The sequence below is a fragment of the Sturnira hondurensis genome, unplaced genomic scaffold (assembly GCF_014824575.4).
Source record: "Sturnira hondurensis isolate 20B ecotype Veracruz unplaced genomic scaffold, ASM1482457v3 Scaffold0008860, whole genome shotgun sequence".
Taxonomy (NCBI): Eukaryota; Metazoa; Chordata; class Mammalia; order Chiroptera; family Phyllostomidae; genus Sturnira; species Sturnira hondurensis.
Genome location: NW_028081491.1, coordinates 1,147,321 through 1,170,459, shown reverse-complemented (window position 1 = coordinate 1,170,459; position 23,139 = coordinate 1,147,321). Strand labels below are relative to the sequence as shown.

General features: G+C 37.6%; 1 protein-coding gene across 5 annotated transcripts in view; it reads left to right on the top strand.

Moving 5' to 3' along the window:
• Positions 1-23,139, top strand: part of ERCC6L2 (ERCC excision repair 6 like 2) — a 154,115-nt gene that overhangs the window by 111,674 nt on the left and 19,302 nt on the right. For 4 of the 5 annotated variants that reach the window (XM_037056201.1, XM_037056202.1, XM_037056204.1 and 1 more), the window contains one exon: positions 3,714-3,868. In XM_037056201.1, the coding sequence (XP_036912096.1) occupies positions 3,714-3,868 (155 nt within the window). Of the gene's footprint in view, positions 1-3,713; positions 3,869-9,943; positions 10,800-23,139 lie in introns of those variants that run through there. The other variant, XM_037056205.1, reaches the window with a different exon arrangement.

Sequence of the window (23,139 nt, the reverse complement as noted above, 5' to 3'; positions counted from 1 at the left end):
ATATGTGTACATACACACACACCTGTTTATATTTATATGTGTATACAAGTATATATTTATATGTATTTATATGTATGTTTATCTACACATATGTATTGTATATGATGATGAAATACTTCATTGGTTCCTGTTGATACTTCCATATTTATATTGATAATTTGAGACTATAGGGTTTTTACTAAACCTCTTCTATATTACATTTGTATACCATTTTATCTTTAATGTTAATTCTGGTTCTTAAGCATATAGGGAATGATTTAATTATAATGTTTCATGATTACTCATTTGTTTTATTCCATACTATATAAAAGTCATAAAAGCAAAAATACCAATACCACGATTTCATGATCCCTGGAAACATGCTCTTCCATTTCTTCCTATTTTAAACGTGGATATACTATATCTGCAGTGTCAGAGCATTCAGACATTGCACTGTATGGTCTCCCCTTCTTAGACTTAATTTACTTTTGGTTTGCAGGTAACTCTCAACTTAATGCTCCCCATTAGTTCTTATAGCAATGTTCCTCAAGTCATGTTGGTTCTCTGAAGCTTATTTTCTAGCAGATCCCTCAGGAAGTGTTCATGAGAATAATATTCCCTGAGATTCTTGTTAACCGTTTGTGCCTTTTATACTTAAAAAATCATTTTACTAGATATAAAATCCTTGGCTCACACTTTATTAAGTACTTTAAGTATGTAGTTTTATTTTCTTCTGGTATGAAGTGTTGTGTGTGTGTGTGTGTGTATGTTTTCTAATGCACAAAGGGTATTTTTCTTTTCATTGATGTCCAGTAATTTTATTGGGTTGTTTTTGGTGTTTGTCTTAATTAGCTTGGGTGGCTATAACAAACTACCACAGACTGGATGGTTTAATGTTTATTTCTCACAGTTTCAGAGGCTGGAAGTGTAAGATCATGATGCCAGCACAGTTAGGTTCCTGGTTAGGGCACTTTCTTATAAGGGTACTAATCCCATTCATTAGGGCCCCACCCTCAAGACCTAATTGTGTTCCAAAGTTGCAACTGCTACTTGAAAAATAATTAAATAAAAAAAATTGAAAAAAAAACAAAAAAACAAAGTTGCAACTGCAAATACATCACACTGGGAATTAGGACTTCAATTTATGGGGTGTGGGCGGTGGGGTGCGCAGAATGCTCAGTCCTTAGCAGTGTTGGTTATTCTGGGTCAGTATTCTCATAGTGTAGTTTCAACTTGGCTTTTGTTTTAGGAATACTTTGTTGTTCTAGGGTTTTTAGTTACTTGTTTTATTTCTGTGCTTTGGCTTTCTTCTCTAGGGACTCCTCTTATTCAAATGTTCAGCCTTCTTTACCTGTCCTGTCACATTTTCTCAAATCCTTTTTTATATCTCTTTCATCCCTTTTTGCTTTTAAATATTTCTTCTGTTTCTCTTAAAGCATTATCTATTGTGTTCATTCTGTCTTATGCTACTTCTGGTTTAGTCTTTGTTTCTGAAATAATATTTCTAATTATTGAGTTCTGTCACTCATCTGTAAGTTACTTTCATTCTGATTTATGTTGCTGGTCCTGTGTTTTATCATTTTCTGAAAGTCTTTTTACCTCATTTTGAAATCAGTTAAAATTTTCATCTGTTTTGTGAGCACATATCAGACATGTTTTCATTGTGGGGATAAATTCTGCTACTTACTCTCTTTTATAATAATTTTTATGAGATTTGACCCTCTGACTTACTTTTATAGAAAATTTTTCCATGAATTTTTAAATGAGGCAGAATGTAAGAAATTTTTTGTAACTTCACAGGGATCCATGTCTGTGATTTTTATATAGCGTTCCTCTCTCTGTCCCCTTCCCCGCTTTGCCCTACACCTTCTCTTCTCCTCATTCCTGTTCTTCGAATCCTGGATCCTGCTCGTTTTGACTCCCCTCCGAGAGCTTTTCCTCCTTGTGTGGCCCTGACCTGAGGGTCCTGGTGGGTCGGTTTGGGAAGCTCCTGAGTGCTGCTTGTTCTAGCCCCTCGGGCTTTCTTACCTCAGCCCATGCACCCACTCAGCGTTGAAGAGCATAAAACCTTCCCAGACTCACTGCTACCTCCTGTTGGCCCATTGTCCTTTCCACTGAATACCTGTTGGCTCTTCTGGGGTCTCCTGTTCTCGGATCTATCAGATGTCATTCTGTTGCTTCCTTCTTCCTGCGCACTAACCCTGTGCCATGCAGAGTGTGTAGCTGTTGGGTTTTCCCTACTTGCTTGTATTTTTTAGGGCTCATAGGAATATCTTGTCATCTGATTTAGTTGTTAGTGCTGTCCATGACATCACTAACTTTTGTTTCTGCTCTCTAGTTGCTGCTTGTTCTCTGGTAAGGATTCAGAACATTGAAGACCTGGTTTCCCTCCCACCACTTTGTGCCGAGAATCTGTTTAGTGATGTTAAGAGTTAGCTCAAAAGTGTCTGACTCATTCCCAAAGAGCTACATGAAAGAAGCTAGCATATAAGCAAGGATACAGTGATATAGAAACCTTAATTATTGTGATTAACTTATTTGCAAGTGGAGCTTTCCTTTGCAGTTATTAGTAGTCTCTTTTAATCATGTTGATATGTATTTTGATACCCTTATAACTAAGTACTGGACTATTGTGCTACAGCTAGAGTTTAGGTTTGAGGGATTGTTGCATAAACTATTTTTTTAATCAGCTAAGGTTTTTTTGTTTGTTTGTTTTTACTGTCCAAAAGGTATCAATTCTTAGCGTGGAACTAGTGCTATTTTGAGTAAGGCATAAAATCTCTCATCAAAATGAAGAAAAATCTTAGTAAATTTTCTACCAGAAGAATCCTTCTGAAGGCTTTAAACTGTTGCCATATGCACTCCCTGGTGTTCTGAAATTTAAGGAGAATATTATCTTAGTTGCTCTTTCAGTCATTTCATTTAATATCTTGTTTTCACATGATTGGCAGTATGGGTTAAGAGAGGTTCAGGACTGAAACAGCGCAAGTGTTGAAGGTCATAATTGAGGTTCATTGCCAAAGCTGTTTGAGAGAGCTTTTACAGACCTCAATTCTAGCCTTCTCTTTTATGACCAGAGCTTAAAGGTAAATTATAGGCACCTAGAAACAAAGCAATAAAGAAGTAGCCATCCTTAAACTTTTTTCAGATAAAAGCTATAAGTTAATCTTTTTTCATTTCCTAAAAAGCTTCCAATTTCGACATTCTCTGGACATATGTACAAAAAAGACAGAATATAAACAGTAAAACTGAACAAAGGCAACCAAACGAAACTCCCTGGTCATAAACCCTTTGCTCCCCCCTCATCACTGTAATGAAGTACATGTTTAAAGAAACAGATGAGGCTAGCACTGCTCTTTAAATTTGTAAATAATCTTTTTTAAAAACAACTGGAACAACAAATTCATAGAAACGACCCTCCACCATGACTTTTCTGCTGGCCAAACTCTCATTTCTGGTTTAAGCCTAAAGACCGTTACCTAATCTTAGATGCTGTCATGTTGATGAAAGGGGAAAGTGCTTCCCAAGTTAACCTAGACAACATATTTGAATGGTTTTTCTTTTTAATTTTTAAAAAAGAATAGTATAATGTTAATGGGCAAACTGAATGTTTTTCTTGAGGATTAAAAACAAAACAAGCATAATTAGTGTATTGCTGATAATTTTTAAAAGGTACTTGGAGCCATATTGCATCATAATGAAACATCACTTAATAAACATCAATTACCTCCTAGGTGGTGTTCAGGAAGTGGCTTACATTCACTCAAACCAGAATGTGATCGGATCGAGCAAAGCTGAAAATCATATGAGCCGATGGGCAGCACGTGATGTATTTGAACTGAAGCAATTTTCCCAGCTTCCTGCTAACATAGCTGTTTGCATTGCTGAGGTAAGCAGCATAGAGGGTACTGTCATCTTTAGTTTTTATCTCATTGTCACAGAAGTTACCCAACAGGATCTTCTCTTATGTACCCTCTTCAAAAGTAGCTACTAAGATTGTAAGTGACATACAAATAAGTGTTAAAAAAAAAAACATTATTTGGGCCCTGGCTGGTGTGGCTCAGTGGGTTGAGTGCTGACCTACAAACCCCAAACTCACTGGTTCAATTCCCTATCAGGGCACACGCCTGGGTTACGGGCCAGGTTTCCAGCTGGGAGCACACAAGGGGCAACCGATTGATGTTTCTTCCACACATCAATGTTTCTCTCCCTCTCTCCTCCTCTCTCTGAAAATAAATAAATAAATAAAATATTTTAAAAAAACATTATGTGGAGCACCATAGTCAGCAAAGATGTTTTATAGTACAAGACAAATCAATATCTAAATGTCTAACAATTTTGGGTTGCTTAATAGTTTTCCTCAATAAAAGTTTGCTCGAAATGAGGAATCTGAAGGAATAAGGCAGTTAAATGAAAACCATAACAAGATTTCCTTCCCAAAATTTTCATCTAAAATGGAGACACACAAAAACTAGCTTTCTGTGGAATATACTTTTTTAGCAAAAGGATGTTTATAATACTCAAATTAAGAAATACTTTCTATAGGCTCTCATTTAAATTGCTGTTATATAGAAATAAATATATAAATACGATATTTATTTATACATAGTCACTTTCATCAAAGGTTTTTAAAATATTTTCTCTTTGGCTTATTATCCTTTACTAATTCCTAAGAACTAAGTGTGTGAGGAATAGTTTTCTACCACTCTGTGTAGGAGTTTAAAATGCATGCCGTATAAACCAATGGTGCTTAGTTTCAAGTTAGCGCTATTTTTAAGAATGAAAGGAAGAAAATGCTTCTGAACTGCCAGCTTTCTTCATTTATCTGTACCTGATCTGGTTCAACAAAGGATTTGGATTGTCTTAACAATAAAATCAGAATAGAAAATGAAATTTAGGACCAAGGGAAATATAAATTAAACTGAAAGTTGAAGAATGGAAGAAAGTTAGAATGCAGATATATAGGACATAATGTTCTTACCCAGATATTTTTTAAGGACCAATTTGATTGAGTTGCTAGTAGACAAAACAAAGGAAGTAAACTATTTAGTGTGTTCTCAACCAGTGCATTTGGAAACGCGTGTGGGCAGTTTGGGTGGTCACAATGACAGTGTGCCCAATGGCATTATGTTTGGAGGCAGGGATACTAAATGGGGCCTGGGGGTGGACTGGGGAGGGGGACATCCTACTTGCCAAGAATTGTTTTGCCCAAAATGCCATAACACCCTGCTGCGAAATACGGAGCTAAAGGGTTGTCCTCAAAGGAGGGGAATGCAGGGCGGGTCATACCACCTCTGCTAAAGAACAGGAGAGCTTTTCTAGCACTTAATACACAGGGAATTTGTCTCCTGGATCTTAAATGGTTACCATTTAAGGGAGCTGGTGAACAGTCAGTGTCTTTAATGTAATGAATATGAGATAACAGACTTTGAAAGGCTGTGCTTGTAGTGTTTTTTAATATTATCCAAAGTGCCAGTGCCAAAATTCAACTCACGGAAAGTCATGCTGCTTTTTTATATTCTAGAAATATACTGTCTCTCAACCAGCACTGTAGACAGCATTCCTACCGTAGGAGCTACCTGGAAAAGAGCAGCGGAAATAGACTGGGTTTGCCAGAAATTTGCTTTATTAGAATAAAGAGCATGTTTTTAATAGATAGTCAATTTTTATTAGTTTTTTTTAAATGCTCTTTTCTAAGCAAACAAGTTTTAATGGGAAAAATGTAAGATAGCTTAGGAAACCTTTGTAGTAGGTGTGAATGAAATAATTTAACTGGATATTAGGCATTAGCTTTTATTTAAATGTTTTTCAGAGAAGAATTTTATAGGCATATAATTTCTCCCAAAATGGACTTGGGAAGGAACCCTTAGATATAGAAGCAGTAAAAAGTCCCTTTGGAACCTTCTCAAGGAACATGTAAAAATGAAAATGCTGCAAATTCATTTTGTCTTTAATTGGCAGGGAGCGAGGAAGACAGAATGGAGTTTCTCTGTCCTTATATTAGCAATGCCAATAGTTGTCAACCTTTTCCAGTCCCAACATTCTTGAGGTGGACAGCACCATCTTATCAGAAACTTGGTTTCTTCACAGTGATATTCATAATAAGGGATCTTTCTTGCCAGGAAACAAATTGGTGTTTCCTCCCCTGGGGTTTCTAATATATCCTTTGAGGCCATGCATCTCTCCCATCACAGACAGAACAACTTAGGAGATCTTTTTCAGGGAATAGGAAGAAATTTATGGTTTCATGACTAAATCGTGGTTGGCGTAACATATTCAGGGAAGTTTGAAAGCCATTAAGCAGGAGGCCCAATCTCATGCCCCAGGTGCTAGCCGGCCAGGGACTATGTGTGCAAAGGTGCTCATTTCAGTGGCTGACTTCTTTAAATCAATACTTGATACAGTGATGGTCCAACAGAATAAAATGCAGTCCTTTGGGTTTGACCTGTACCATTTAATGCATTGGGTAAATAGTATAGCCATGCTTTAACATGTTACATATATACAAAAATTACTCAGGAACAATGTTATAAACTTACCATTAAGTTTTGTCTTTTTTGTTATATGAAAATCAGAGTTTCCAAAGCCCTGGCTGGTGTAGCTCAGTGGATTGAGCGCGGGCCTGCGAACCAGAGGATCGCGGTTTGATTCCCAGTCAGGGCACACCCATGGGTTGTAGGCCAGTTCTCGGCAGGGGACACACGATACGTTGTGTGTCCCCGGCAGAGGCAACCATACACTGATATTTCTCTCCCTCTCTCCTTCCCTTCCCCTCTAAAGATAAATAAATTAAAAAAAAAATCAGAGTTTCCAAAATAGATAATGATCATACCTAGTTGCAATGTTTTTAGTTTTTCACCAATGTCAAAAACTAAAGCTACTGTATTTTTGACATAAAAATATAACCCCTGAGACATACCTCATGCTTTTTTCCTTTTATATTAATTGGAAATAAATAAATAAATAAAAATATAATGAGTCTATCTTCAATTTGTACTCTATAATCTTCCAGAGGCAGAAGGAATTTTGGTGATTATAACTTGCCTATGGCACAGACTGTACACAGAACGTCAGAGAATTTGAATTCTAGCCCCACCTCGTACTCCTTGTGTGACAATGCGAAAGTCACTTACCTTCTCCGTGCCTCCATTTCCTTATGTTTAAAATGTGAGTAATTATAGTGTTTACATCAAAAGGTTATTACAAAAGCTGAATTAATACCTATAAAATGCTCTGAACAGTACCTGACACAATATAGCACTCAGTGAATAATAATAAGTATTGTTACTACTACCACTGGATAAGACTGTCTTTTAATTCCCCTAGAGTTGTTGACCCCTGGGGGATCAACAAATTAAAATCCAGAAACTGTTGTATGTAACCACATTTAACTATAAGTACGAGCATGGGTGGTACTAGGGAGTCTGGGGCTTTGGACTCCCTTTAAAAAACAAACAAGGATGTTCCTTTGACGAGTATTTTTCAAAATTTTGTATGTGACTATTAAGTTTGCTTATGAAAATAGAAAGCCACTCAGTACTTTATAATTTATTTTATGATAGTCTATATTAGAATTGAAGTTATTAGTAATGCTTTTCTTTAAAGCTGATAGATTTATTTTCTCTGTAAATCCATCAATTGACATGACTGCTCTTAATTTCCCTCCATAGCTGATGACTGACATTCAGTGAGGGAGACGTCACTCTGCCATCATTCTAGTCCTACTGCATTATCTTTACGTATAATATTCTGGGTTTTCCTCATTATAATCCTGGAAACTGAATACTACTTCCATAAGGTCAGGGAGATGGAGATAGTCATGTTGTTTTTCTCTTTACTGAAACTATTTGTAAAGATGGTTAAATTAAGGATTTCTGAAGAAACTTTTAAAATAATATTATTTTATTTTATTTATTTTAATTTTTAAAAATTTATTTTTTATTTATTTTTAGAGAGGGGGGAAGGAAAGGAGAAAGAGTGGGGGAGAAACATCAATGTGTGGTTGCCTCTCATGTGTCCCCTATTGGGGACCTGGCCTGCAGCCCAGGCACGTGCCCTGACTAGGAATCGAACCAGTGAGCTTTTGCTTCACAGGCCCATGCTCAATCCACTGAGCTACACCAGCCAGGGTAAAATAATATTATTTTACATAGATGAGATATTGACGACATTTCTAAGCCATCTCACAGAATTTCTGAGAAAAATTGATTTCATCATATCTGGTCATTATTACTTCAGCATTTGTAATGAGTAAATCATTGAAACATGGGTTAGGGATATGTATCTCACTTACTGAAAGGTTTTGCATCTTGCTGTATGGTGGTGGGTGGCAATAATGAATTTGCAGTTTTGAAAAATATTAAAAATGGTTATGGGACGAAAGTAAGGTGAAGGAAAATGACGCCGGGTGAAGACAAGAGAGACTCATCCATAGCGTTAGAAAAATTTGCAAACCTCTTGCTTCTGAAGACTCCAAAATTCCCCAGACCTCCCGCCTATAGTACAGTGTCTTTCATCTGGGACTCACATCAGGAATCTTTTGATTACTGAGAATCCTTCTGAGTGCTTCATGTCTGTCACCAGAGTTTTATTAGAGACCTTTATTTGTATTTGAACGATTTTGTGTCCGTGTGTGCGCACGTGTGCCTCTGCTGCCAGATGCTCGTGTTGCCTCACTTCCTAAGAAAACAAATCCTATGCCTTTGTGTGGTGGCAGTGCGCGACTGACAGCGATCGCAATTTGCGAGTATTTCACTTTCCAAGGAATACTATTGTTGAGTCTAGGTTAAAAGCTTTAACTAAATTGCACGGGAGTATACTAAATGGCAAGCTTACAAAAGAGAGGTAATATCAGAATCCTACACAAAATTCTGTGGTCTTTCAGAATTTTTCAATCCTTTTGCTATAATTCTTGATAACCAAAATCACAAAAAGCTGTGAACCCGCTTTTCAAATTCAACTACGTATTAAGAAAAGGCCTAATATATATAGTACTATCTTTTCTATCTTTCCTTTGCTTTTTGTAGTTAATACTTTTATAAATAATTTTTACTTATAGGACACACTTTATAGATGTCTTGAATGAAAACCTGTCACTCCTAAAATAAATTTCTAATTATACCTTTGTTATATAGTATTACAGACTATAAAATAAGAGCTCGTTCAGCCTTAAATTGTACTTGGATATTTTGCAACCATTTCTGAAGACAGCATATTTGAAAAGATGAGATGTCTGATAACAGGAGAGAAAACCTCTGTGACTTAGGGTTCAGCTCAGACCAAAAAAATGTTTTAAATATTTGAAGAAACTGATAATACCTTTATTAGAGTTAATTTATTCTTTTGATATATGGAACTGTGTCGCAAAACTTAGCTATACCTGTTTGTGATGTGCTGTGTGCCTCACTTTTTCAATCAACTGCATGTTTTCAACTTAAGTTTACTTAAAGTTTTCTGAAAAGAAATGTACAAAGACAGCATTCAATTAAGGATTAATCACTATGGCAACTGCGATGTGGTGACTGAAGGAGGGGATGCACTCTCCCCTCAGTTTCCTGCCGGCTGTCAGAGTCAACCTCTGCTGCCTGAATCCAAGCCAAAATATAGACTGTGACCAACTCTAAGAAACTATATCTGTATTTTTATAAATTGGTACAAGTATCAGACTATAAAAGAAGACTTAATCCTCTGAATTGGATGACAGACACTTGGCACTCTCGCCAGTATTTGACAGAGAAATAACGGGCCGCTTTGTAGTAAAACCTGGATTAATAGTAAACCCTTCTTTATGTTATTGCAGTGTGGTGTAAATGAGAGAACTAAGCATGCTGTCAGCCTGGGGGTTGTGGGTGGCGCGGGAGAGAGTGCCTTTTATATAACCAGTGCAGGTTTAAGCTCTGTTCATAATACTGTAAATACAAAATATTGTGTTAATAAGAACTTCTCTTTCTTGTATTTGTATTAGATTGGCATTTTGTAGATGACTTAAAGAAAGGATTTCTATGAGCTACGGTGGATTTGATTGCAGTATGTTTATACAGCTTTTGGAGTCAGCAAGGAAGGATGGACTGTTTACAATAAGCAGACTTTGGGACGATACAGCATTCCATTATCCTATTTTTCAGGGTAGTGAATGGCATGATGGTTTAAAGTAATTGTTCACAAATGACTGGTTTATGAAGTAGTTCAGTAAGTCAGGTTTATGGTTTCAGCATGTAATGAAATTAACTCTTACTGGGTGGGATTTTTCATGGTCTTAGCATTTTCCTTTCTATAGCTAGATGTTGATGTTATGGTGTTTGTATCAAGAAGTTATTCTTTCAAGTAATTTTTAATAAAGATCAAGACTTTATAAATTGTGTGTATGTACAGGGTGGGGGAAAAGTAGGTTTACAGTTGCTCACGTGGAAAATAATAGAGTAAATAATACATCCCAAAGGGGGACATGAGTACAATAAAATAATACAATAATCAATAAATAATAATACAAGAGTAGACTCTGCTTTGTTTACTCACAACTGTGAGCCCACTTTTGTCCCACCCTAAATGTCTAAAATTATGTGACTAGTGGCGTAAAAAAAAGGCTTTTGTGTTTCTATCTCTAGAACCAGGATTGGTTCAAAAAGATAGTTTGTCATTTGTGAAGTGCGCCTATTTCCTAGACAAAAGAAGGAGAATCCTGTGTTAACTATATACATAGGTACTTTTTCCCCTCCTGGCTGGTGGCTGTGAGAAGCTGTGGCCTCCTTCCTTACAGGGCTGTTACCAGGATTAGTAATGTGACTGATGTGTTCATAACACATTCTACTCCTCACAAGAAAGATATTAAAAGTACTCACAATATATAACATAAAATTTTATTATAATTATGCTTATTTATTATCAGCAGAGGTAATGAATGAAACTCCCTCTGTTATTTTGTACAATGTCCTGTTATTATTTTTGTAGTTAACAGTACCAGTAATAGAGTATGTTAAAACACTATAAAGGGTGTCTAGTCCAGTCCCCTAATTGTATAGGTGAAGGACTGCCTTGAACTATGGCTGGTATGTCATGGAGAATACTATAGAAAAACACTGTATTTGAAAGGGATCATAAATTAATTTGTCAATGGACCAGACTAACAAAAGTAATCTTTGATTATTAGGAAACAGTTGACTCTAACTCTTCTTCTAACTGGTCACTGTTCCCATTGCATACGAGATATATATGGCTCCTTTGAACAATTTCTCTGTTTAGAATAGCTAAAAGATTCTAGATAGTTAAAACAATACTGTTTCTTCAAATAATGTCTTCTAAGGAACAAGAAGAAACTTAGAGCTATAAGGCCTCGTTGAACTCTGATTGACTCTACCTAGTGACTTAAAGAATGTTAAGCACTTAGCCCTTTCAAATTATATTTTATCCCTTTACGAAAACCATGGTATCAATTGGACATGGCCACTTAATGGAAACACCTATTGCCTTGTCATCTGAGAATCCTGACTCCACACATATGAATTCTGAATTTTTATAGGACGAATAAAGCAAAATTATAAGGCTAAGGAATCATAGTATTTTAGAACTTGAAGGATTCCTGGAGACTATTTTTCTAATGTAGACATCTTATTTTACTGATTTTTTTAAATGAGAGTGTAAGTGGCTTCCATTAGGCTCAACCGTGGCAGGTCGCTTAAATCCCTACAGTGTCAATCCCTCGGTCTCCTCTTGGGCATCTCCCCCATGTCCTTTGGTTTCTGTTTTGTGTGAGAGGTTTTACCTTTTTAAAAAAACTCCATTTTACTTTTCCAATATGCCAAATCTGTCTAATTTTCCAAGATAACTTGCCTATGAAGAATTACTCTCATTTTAGCAAGTAAAAAAAATTTAAGTGGTTTAAACTGTCTTTTCCATGACTAACTTTCATAGTTTCCCTGCTAATTTGATAGTGTTCAGGGCTCCCACTAAATATCAGCCAGAGGAAGCAGTCAGTCCCCTCTTACCTGAATGAGACGTGCTCTCAGGTTTGCCTGGCATTCATGTCTTTGATAAATTCACACAGTCTGCACCTCCAGTCATATCATCTACTGTCTGACCCTCCATTCTAGGTGAACTCATTTCAAGTTTTGCTCTCTCTCCATGTATTTTACAAGCTGCTGAAGGATCGGGAAGGACCATGGTGTGCATGTCTATAAACACCACCACTTAGCAACAGGCAGAATAGGAGTTCACGAAATGTTGATTGTTGGTAATTCCTGCACAGAAGTACTACATAAAACAGATCCCCATAACCATTTTCATGATAAGTAAGGGCTCCTCATCTCTCGACTCTACAATTTAATGATAAAGTAGGTAAAGATTTTAGTCACTTTAGAGCAGCATAAGTGCTGTCTGTTATTCTTCACCTTTACTCATTATTTGTCATCTGTTGGCCATAGTGCTGGTATAGGAAACCTACTCAAGAAGCAAGAACATAGAGAATGGTATCAGAAAGAGACATCTAGCCCTACATGACATTGTGAGTCTTCCTCATCTAGCACTAATAAATCTGAGAGGCCGCTGCGGGACTTAATTTTCTGTTTTCCACGGGTCTTTGAGATGCCTTGTTGTTTTTTTCCCCATGGCACACAAGGCTTATTACAATTTGGCCCTAACCTGCTTTTCCGGTCTCATTGTGAGACACTCACTCAGGATTATTGACACTGTGTGCCAGGCACTGTGCTAGACACTAGAGATATAAAGGTGAAAAGCCTTCAGCTTACGAGCCAGTCTCCAGGCATTCCACAGACTTCTTTTACCTTTCCATGCCTTTGCTTCTGTGGTTCCTTTGTTTAATACTTCTTGTCACCTGTGTCTGCCTTTTGAACTCCTCCTATCCCTTCTATCATCTGTGACAGCTTCTCCTTAAAGCTTCTCCACAGGCTATACAATAGGTCACTAACTAATTAAAATATCAGCAAGTCTGGAGAGGGGCTTTGCCAAGGCAGGTGCTATAGCCCAGTGGCATGTGAGGATTCGGGCTCTTTCATTTTCTGCCCCCTCTATCCTTAGTAAGTTAATTTTTAGTCAGTCTCCAGGCCTTTTGCCTCCTGCTACAGGGTGATGACTGAGTCTCAAGAACTCATTTCCTCATACAGTGAACCCAACGACAGGAAGGTGTGGCTGGCTTCATGTGTTGGGGAGGAAATCGTTCTGGCAGAAGGTAATTGACTTGACCAATCTCAGTTTATCTCAGAGAAACAGAGTGATGCACCTCCCCCGAGTACATGTCTAAGAGAACCTGGCTTTTGCTCAGACAACGAAAAGGGAGGCAGTGTCTGTTGGTAGGTCATCAACCATAGCTGATAATGTTTTCCTGGTTAGATTGCGGGATTCTTTTCGCATTAGGAACTGCATCTTATTCTGTCTTTTATTCCCAGGACCTACTGATTTTAATTGAATTTCCATTAGATACTGAATAAAGCCTTCTGAAAGAGATTCTCTAAGTAAAAATGTGAAAAAATACTCTAATTTATTGGTATAAGCATAGAATCTTGTGTAGATTGGCTTTGGTGGGATAAATATATCTGAACTGTGGTCCTTAATCTAATATGGGATTCATAATATTTTTTGTAAATTTTCTTATGAAGATAATATTTATTTTTACATAACCAGGGTCAGTTCTTACAGTTTTTATGGCAAGATTGTTGGTAAGTTGGTTTTTTATTTTAAAAGTGTCAGTCATCTTATAGCCAAGTTACTGTCAAAATCAAATTAATTTGTAAAGAGTTTTCATGAGTATTTAGCATGAACTACTCCAGAGTGGAATTATTATCTTATTATTATATTCAGTATTTAAGGCTATCTTCTTACTATTGCCAGGTAAAATGATAAATACCTTAAGAGGAAAAAGTTTTTGTCCTTGCTGATATGGCTCAGTGGATTGAGAACTGACCTGCAAACCAAAGGGTCTCCAGTTTGATTCCCAGTCAGGGCACTGTTATATGCAAATTGCGAGTGAAAGGAGTCCACAGAAACGAGAAGCAACCACACACTGTTGTTTCTCTCCCTCTCTTTCTCCCTCCCTTCTCCTCTCTAAAAATAAATAAATAGAATCTTTTTAAAAATAAAAACTTTTTACTTTGTTCATAAAAATTATTTGGTAAATATCTTCCAAAATCATTTTAGTTGTATTTTATAAGTTTATATTTATTTATTGAGGGCCTGTAGAGCACATAACTCAGGACTCAGTACAGAAAATATAAATATGGTTGTTTTCTGGATTAAAGGCATATATGATCTACTTAAATAGGTAAGATCTAAACAATCAAAAGTTTTCAACAGTACAGGGGCCCTATTCAAAGAGAGGGACTTTCTTTTTTCTTTCCTTTCTTTTATTTTCTTTTGAGAGGGTGGGGGCAAAGGAAAGGAGAGAGAGAGACAGAGAGAAACACTAGCGTGAGAGAGAAACATCAATCCATTGCCTCTCACATGCCCCTCGACTGGCACCATACCCACAACGCAGACATGAACCCTGACCTGAAATCAGACCTGCAACCCTTTGGTTTACAGGACGGCACGCCAACCAACTGAGCCCCACCAGCCAGGACTTAGAGCTCCTTCATTGTGTTGTATTTTTTTGGAGGGTGAAATTAAAACCTTTGGTCTACATACAGGATTGCTGCGTCTTGGTTTGGTATGCTGTGTGTGATTACATAAAATCTTAAGTCAAGATAGACTCCATTTACATGATAAATGAGAAACTGAAATAACAGTGCAAGAAAAAAGTGCTCAAGGAAAGTCTCATGAAGCTGGATAAGACTATGTTGGGCGGAGGCAAGGTTAAACAAATTTGGCACCAGAAATTAATGTCATGATGTGTTTGGCAATAGTGAGAAGACTGGCCTCACCAGGCCAAGTTCTATAGGACAACAAAGAGAATAAAGCTGCATAGGGGGTAGGGAACAGACATGAAAGGTCCTCCATTCAGAGAAATAATCAATAAATGTTAAAATGACATGAACAGACTGAAATGTTAGACTTACTCTGGCAAACTTTCAACATGTGTAGGTGTCTGACCATGTTGTGGCTGACAACGGCCAGCAGCCAGGGCTGGAGCAGGGATGAGGAGGGACCTAAAAAGATGAATTATCTTCTGGAGGGCAGGCCCCTTGTAGTGTAGGCTTCCCTGGCTAGGCAAGTCTTCTAGGAACCCATCTGTATCAGTGGACCAGCTGGTGTTGTGAGAGGCTGTGTTCAGCTTTTGATGAATTTCTTTTGAAGACTCTTTCAACACATTTGCCCATTTCATGATGGATAATTTACAAGCACACCTGCCCATACCCTTCTGAGTGTTCGGCAGTTTTTGACAAAATGGCATGACTCCCATGCCCCACCCTCCCTATTCACCTGATCTCACCCTAGTGACTTTTTTTGCTTCCTGGATGGAAAAACTCCTCAAAGGGAAACATTTTGCTGATGTGGAAGCAGCAGAAGCACTAAAAGAAAGCAAAATCAATGAATTCAAAAACTGTTTCAAGCAGTGGAAAGGTCAATGGATATATTGCATCAAATGGAGAGTACTTTGAAGGTGACTGAAGTTTAAACATGTAAGAATAAATACATAAGCTTTTATAAATAAATTTCAGTTTTTTGGGGTCCCCCCTCATAGATATAATTATTAATCTAGACAGTAAAGCTGGGTGAAATCAAAATCTATTGATCACTCTGGTCAAGTGACCGATACGAAGGTATCAAGTATGTGCCAATGAAATCATGCCAGTTTCTCGTAGACTAGCAGTTCTCAAAATGTTGTGTGTGGGCCCCTGGGATACTCAAGACTCCTTCAGGGATCTGCAAGCTCTGAACTATTTCAGAATAATGCTAACTGCCCTTTTCACTTGTTGACATTTCCACAAATGGTGAAAAAGGAATGGTGGGAAAAGTGCTGACAGCTTGGCATGAATCAGTGGCCCTAAATTGTGCTCGTGGTCATTGGATTCTTTACTATCACAGCCTTACAGAAAAAGAAAACTGTTTTCTTTTTCCGTGATGAAGCAGTAAGAATTATATCTGTTGATTAAGCAGTAAGAATTATAAACTTTATTAAATCTCAACCTTTTAGTTCACATATCTCTAATATTCTCTTTGATGAATTAGGAGGTGTATGTGAGCGCTTTTACAATTCATCTGCGAACTGAACTAGCCACTTTTTCATGGAATACCATGTTGAACTTGAAAGAATAACCAAGTGTATTTAGTAGGTATATTCTATAAAGTGAATGTAGTGAGTATGTCACTTTAAGAAAAACAATAGACAGTAATTGTTGCCAGTAATAAGATTCATGCTTTTAAGTGAAAGTTAAAAAACATTGATCCATTGAGCCCTGGCCAGGTGGCTCAGTTTGTTGGAGCATCATCCCGTACACCAAAAGGTTTCAGGTTCAATCCCTGGTCAGGACAAGTACAGGAGGCAGCTGATCAATCTTTCTTTCGCACATTGATGTGGCTGTCTGTCTGTCTGTCTCTCTCTCTCTGTCCCCCTCTGCAAAATCAATAAAAACATACCTTAAGGTGAGGAAAAAAACATTGAAAAACTTGTATTTGCCACCATGACCATGACACCTTCCCCAGAAAGACTTCTGATGCAATAGATGGTGATAACAACAAAAATGACTTTACAGTGCTCCATAATTGAATGTGTCAACATTTTGAATATCTGTACAACTCAGTTAATCAGTATTTTCCAAATGACCAGTGACTATACCCAAATCATGCATGGGGGTAGGGGGAAATCAGCTAAAGTACAAATTATACCAGTAAATTTTAATTTTGTTTATTTTTGTTTAATTTTTAATTTATTTTTATTTTATTTTTCCATTACCATTTATCTCCCCTACACCCTCCTGCCCTTCCACCCACCCTTTCTCCAATGAATTTTAATTTTAACAATATAAAAAATTCACTGGTATGGTTTCATATTTTATATAGCCTGAGTTTTGATATAATATCAAACATAAGAATATCTACAATTACCTGGAAGAGCTATTAAAATTTTCTTCTGATTTCTACATATCTGTATGAGGCTGATCTTCTTCATATACTCCAACCAGTATAACATGCAGGTATAGATTCAATGCAGAAGTAGATAAAAGAATACAGCTGTCTTTTATTTAACCAGATAGTAAAGATGTTTGCAAAAAGTACAATGTAGCCACACTTCTCTCTCATTTTTTTGTATGTTTGCTTTGGTTAATATAAACTTTGATGTTGTTAAAAAGAGGTCTTTAGGTTAACATGTAATTAGCTTATTCTTATTTTCAATGAATTAATATATATTTAAATTTCCAATAGCTATAGCCCATGTAAACAAAAGAGCTTTGCTATCCTCAATAATTTTCAAAATATAAAGGGTTGTAAGACCCAAAGGGGACCAAAGTTTTGCATCCCAAAATGTGCTTTTGGGATATTGATTTTAAACTGGTTATTAAGAAATAAAAGACTCAGAAACAACCCTTGACCCTCCCTCTTCCTGCCTAAAGGGAATTCAGATAGGAAAACCTGCTTCAGGAAGAGAATCTTCTTAGCATGTTCACCGTGGCCTATTCGAATCAAGTGTGCCAGGCAGGAAAGATCCCAGCAAAAATCTGTTTGCTAGATTTCCCTCTGTGTCCCATTCTTTCCGGGTGGCCTAGCAAGAATTTCTTTGCCATGTGCTTGCTCTTTCTCCTCTACCTGTGAATTGCCTACTTCCCCTTGAATATCGCAGACCCTTGTCCCCACTTATTCTCTGTCCAAAATGACATATAAACAAACCTTAACTGCCCATGTGTCTTTGGATCTCATATGTGTTGGCACCCCCAAATGTACATTCAAAAAAATAAATATTAGATTATTTCTCCTCTTCATCTGTCACTGTTAATTTGTTAGCCCAGCTAGAAGAACTTAGAAGGTGGGAAGAAAGGGGGTTTTTTGTACCCCCCACAGACCAAAGACTTCCAGAACTGCTGTTCTGGGTCATATGAAGGGAGTCATACATATGTCCTCATGGGTCATGTTTCCAATTGGCCTTTCTCTGTGTGAAAGCTTGACTTTCTCCCCTACATGACTCATGAAAGCATATCTAGAATAGGAATGACTGAAATGGCATGGTTATAGGGACTCTAATTGAGTAAAAAGGAATCATTCAGAGTTTTAAGGACTTCATTAGTAATTATTATTTATTATTAATAATAATAGTCTGCATCATACCTCACAACTAGTTCCAGTGTCTCAATGTCATCTGTAGCATGTTGCTTGAAGTGTCCTCCCCTAGCCACTGGAGAGCCCTTGGTGGCCTTTTCACCAAGACAGCCTACACTCTATCTGGCGGCCACCGGGAAGGGAAATGTCTTGCCAGCCACTGGGAAGGCGAGCAGGTGCCGGTGCCTGCCAGGAAAGGTGTCTAATTTTTTTCCCATCAGCACCACCATTCTGTGATCTTTCCATGTAACAGGTATTATTTAGTATGGGACTTTCAAGTAGTCTTTAGAGAAAATTTTACAGTGATGTAAATAAAACTCAATACAAAGATTGAGCTTGAGATCAGGGCTATAAGATGCTAAGGACATATTCATTACTACTTATTGGAGAGTCGTTAAAGACTGGTAGAATTGTGAATTTTAAACATGGAAGAGACAGATGTGAGTTCCAGATTCAAATTCCCCATCCTCCAAAGTCTGATGGGGCTCAAAAAGATACAAACCTCCCCCCCACCGGTTTACACAGTAAGTGTCCGGGTAAGGCCTGGACCCCAGGGCCTGTGGTGCTGAATCCAGCCCTCAGACAGCCGCCCCAGAAGGCTCTAATCCTGCTCTAGCCTGTGTCTATAGGAGTATTAAAGGGACTTTCCCCCTGACCTCCTGCCTGTGGAGGACTGGAGGTATCAGTGAACACACCATGTGGCTCATCAGCAGGCTTCGGTGATTGCCGCTGTCTCACCTGGCCCTTCCCCACAGGTGGACCACTGTGGTCATGAATGGCTGTGCCTTCAGCTTAACAGAGCCCAAGGAGGTGGGGCTTACGGCTCATGTGTTTCTATCTGTAGTGTGTGCTCCCCCAAGGCTGTCGGTTCGTTCTGTCTTTTAAGTAGGTTTCTTGGATGATGAGAAATGGACTCTTGTGGATAAAAGGGAACCTAAGCTGAGGGCGATCATTCTAAAGTTGTCCTTATGTGGCTCACTCGGAAAGCAACGTAGTGTGAAACATACACGGGTGGGCAGAAGGAGGTTTACATTTGTAAATACATTTGTAATTACATTCAGAGTTGAATGTAATTTTTAACATATGCAGAAAACTTGACTTTAGTATATGAGGTCTGTGCAGAAGGTATCCTGCCACATAATATGAAAAATAGAGACATTTACTGACGAAGATACAAGAAACACTGCACATAGGACAATGACACCTCAGTCCTCTTTAAAATGGGCACCTTGGGACCTCACGCAGTTCTCTTAATCACTATCAGCTGCCCCATCGTATTTTCCTGAATCTTATCAATGATCTATCTGAAATCTCTTTCCTTTTAAAGGTAATTTTAGTTTTGGGAAAAGCCAGAAATCTCAGGGAGCCAAATCTGGGCTGTAGTGGGGCTGAGTCACCTGGGTGATTTGATGTTTTGCAAAAAAAACTCTGCACAAGACAAAACATATGAGCAGTTGTGTTGTCATGATGGAGCTGCCAATCACCAGTTGCTCATATCTGTGGCCTCTGAATCATCTGATAGTTTCCACGAGGGAATGTTCAGGCTTAACACAAAATTTGATACAGATTCATTGCCATCAGTCATTTTGGATGTGACAGCCACACAGTACACATGCTCACTCAATAGCCTCTACCACCCCCTCTGACTAATACAATGAAGTCATCATTGTTCACTCATGCGCATTCCAGTCCACTCTCCTTGGCTGCCAGGTTACATCAGTGTCCTGCAAACCGTTCTTGTTATATTAACCACAGGTGGCCTTTTTCCAGACAGACCTCATGTATTCGTGGTAGGTCCTCTAACCAGCTGGCTTTTCTCTAGAGGGAGTGAGAAGATAATTCAGGGTAGCTTATAGTTGCTTTAGGTTTTTGTTGAGTATTGGAAAACATTCCCTACCACCAGTCAGATATCTTGAATGATTACTTTGAGTAAGGGCTTTTTCACACTTGTGTGAAGATCCTTAAAAGTTTTTGTCATTTTAGACTCTCAGATGCCATTTGAATAAATTTACTTACATGTGCAGTATGTTTCTTTAGTACTGCTGATTCCCTGCTTTGCAAAGACGAGCAAGTTTACAACTTATGTGTTTACATGGTTGGCCCTTACCCAAAGAGATTGCTTTTTAAATCTTTTGTTTGAACAGATGTATAAACAAGAGCATTGCTGCTTCTCAGACTTCACTAATTAAGGTTTAATGAAGAAAAAATGAAAGAGCACATGACTTTTTTTAGGCTTTATGGCGAAGTTGATGTGATCAGGTCAATATGAGGGCTTGTGGTCACATGGTATGCCCCCAGGTGGCAATGACCTTGGGGCGGTTTATGAAGCTCTGTGCCGTTCCCAGAAACAAGGTGTAGATGGAAGAGCTTTCCTCTGACAGGCAGATTCTGCAGTGGTCTTAGAATCCAAACTTCAGTGACTCCTTCCACTCAGGCTGCTCAGTGGGTCAGAGCCATCAGGACCTTCTAATGCTTCCAACTGTCTCAGTAATTAATCAGGCTTAATCATATGGTTAAGGGAAAAGTCATACATATGACTTTTAAACTTACATTGCTCTTTATTCTGGTATATGCTGCCTACAGTGTGTTTTCTAGAGAAATCAGCTCAGCATACTGATTCATTCCAAAATTGCTTAATAAAACATTTCAGTAATTTCTGGTAGCCAACTGTGGACAGCCCACCCATCCTATCAGGCTGTTCTGCTTCATTGTGTACTGCACCCTCCAAGATTCCTCTTCCGCAGGACAGGTGAGCAGAGGAGAAGAAATCGGCATTATCTGCACCAGCTATTGATGGGGCTCCAGAATTAGCCTTAAGGAGGTCCAGAAGGATGGCATATTTTGCCTGCCAGAATGGAACTAGACTGTTCGTGACTGCTTTTGAAACTCTCTCTCCTGGACAATAGTGTTTCTTGCCCCATTTTTTACAACAGGGGTGACTATGGGAAAAATTTATTTCTATCAGCTTTTCTCATTTTCTTGCTGTTCCTACATAGGTGCCCTTTACAGTTCTTTTAGTAATTTACCTCCAAAATTACTTTTTACTTAAAGACTATTAATAGATACTTTTCTCTTCCTGAAACATTCTCTGTACTATTCCAGTGAAGTTTCCTAGTATATAAAGGTGGATTTCCTATGTAGCAAAATCATGACTGTGAGGTAGAGGGAATATTCCTTTTTATCTGTTCTCAGTACACTGACATCAAAAATTGCCTTCTGCAAACTGTTTAAGAGTTATTTTTATTTTTTCTCACTCTTATATATTGAAAATTTATATATACCTTATCTTTAAGTATCAGTTGTGCCTTTCAAAAATAACAATTCAGAGAAAATAATGTAAGGCTTAGATTTAATGCCTTGAAATATAAGGAAAGTATATTTTCAAAGATTATTTGAATGTTTCATACTATTAGTTTAAAGATAAGGATCCTTCCTGGTAGAACCAATATAAACCTAAAACAACAGTAAGAAATAAGTTGTACATAGATTCATAGTATAGAGAACAGACTTATGGTTGCCAGAGGGGAGTGGGGTTGGGGAACTGGGTGAAAAAGGTAAAGGGATTAAGAACTACAAATTGCTATAACAAAATAGTCATGATGTGCCAAGTACAGCATAGAAAATAAAGTCAATACTATTGTAATAACTATGCACAGTGCCAAGTGGATACTTAAAATATAGCAGGGATCACTTTATAAAGTATGATTGTCTAACTATTATGCCATGCGACTGAAACTAATACATTATTGAATGTAAACTGCAATTTAAAAATGAGATTTAGCCCTGGCTGGTGTAGCTCAGTGGATTGAGCATGGGCCTGTGAAGCAGAGGATCGCGGTTTGATTCCCAGTCGGGGCACATGCCTGGGTTGCAGGCCAGTTCCCAGCAGGGGATGCAGTTCCCGGCAAGGGACACTCGAGAAGCAACCATACATTGATATTTCTCTTCCTCTCTCCTTCCCTTCCCCTCTAAAGATAAATAAACTATTTTTAAAAAATGAGATTTAGCCCTGGCTAGTGTGGCTTAGTGGATTCAATGCGGGCTGAGAACTGAAAGGTTGCCAGTTCAATTCCCAGCCGGGGCACCTGACCCAGTTGTGGGCCAGGTCCTCAGTTGGAGGCATGCAAGAGGCAACCAATCTATGCATCTTCCACACACTGTTTCTCTTTCTCTCTTTCTCCCTCCCTTCCTTTCTTTCTAAAAATAAATAAATAAAATATTTTAAAAAATAAAATTTAAAAAAAGAAATAAATTCTATGGAATTGTACACAGTTGATTAGGTCTGGTGAGGATATATTTTGGCTACTATAGAAGGAAATGTTTCCTATAAAATTGCCCTCTTATTCATTTAATCCTAATATATATCTTTTATAACTTAAAATAATTACAGCTTTTATTTCACAGAATATATACATTATACATTTCTTAATTTTACACTTTCAGATACATCAGAAAAATCAATAATGATTGTGTAACTGTATCAAAATTAAATCAAAGCCTATATTTATGAAGGTTTAAATTGTGTAAGTGAAATCAGGTCTTACATAATCAGCCACAGCCCATCCTTTAGCCGTAGACCTATTTAACTGTGGTCTGAAAGGGGTGGTGTTTCCCTTTTTTGAATTCTCATCTGACTGCTTTATATAGTATGTATATGTCCAAAGGAGGAAGTTATATTACCCATAAATTAGAATTGTTACTCCATTATTCTCTGTTAAATTCAGCCTATTAAGTGATCCCCCCATTTTCATGCTGTCAGTTTCATCATCAAATAGATTCTTAACTGTACAGTATCTAGAAATGACAACTACGTTCCTGACACTTTCCAAGTCTTCTTTTTAATAAAGATTCCAGAAGTCAAATTTGATGTTTTCACATAAATACAATAGTAGAAATATCCAACAATATCCAATCACTTATTAAAATAATCATGAACATAGCAATTACTAAGTTATAAATTAT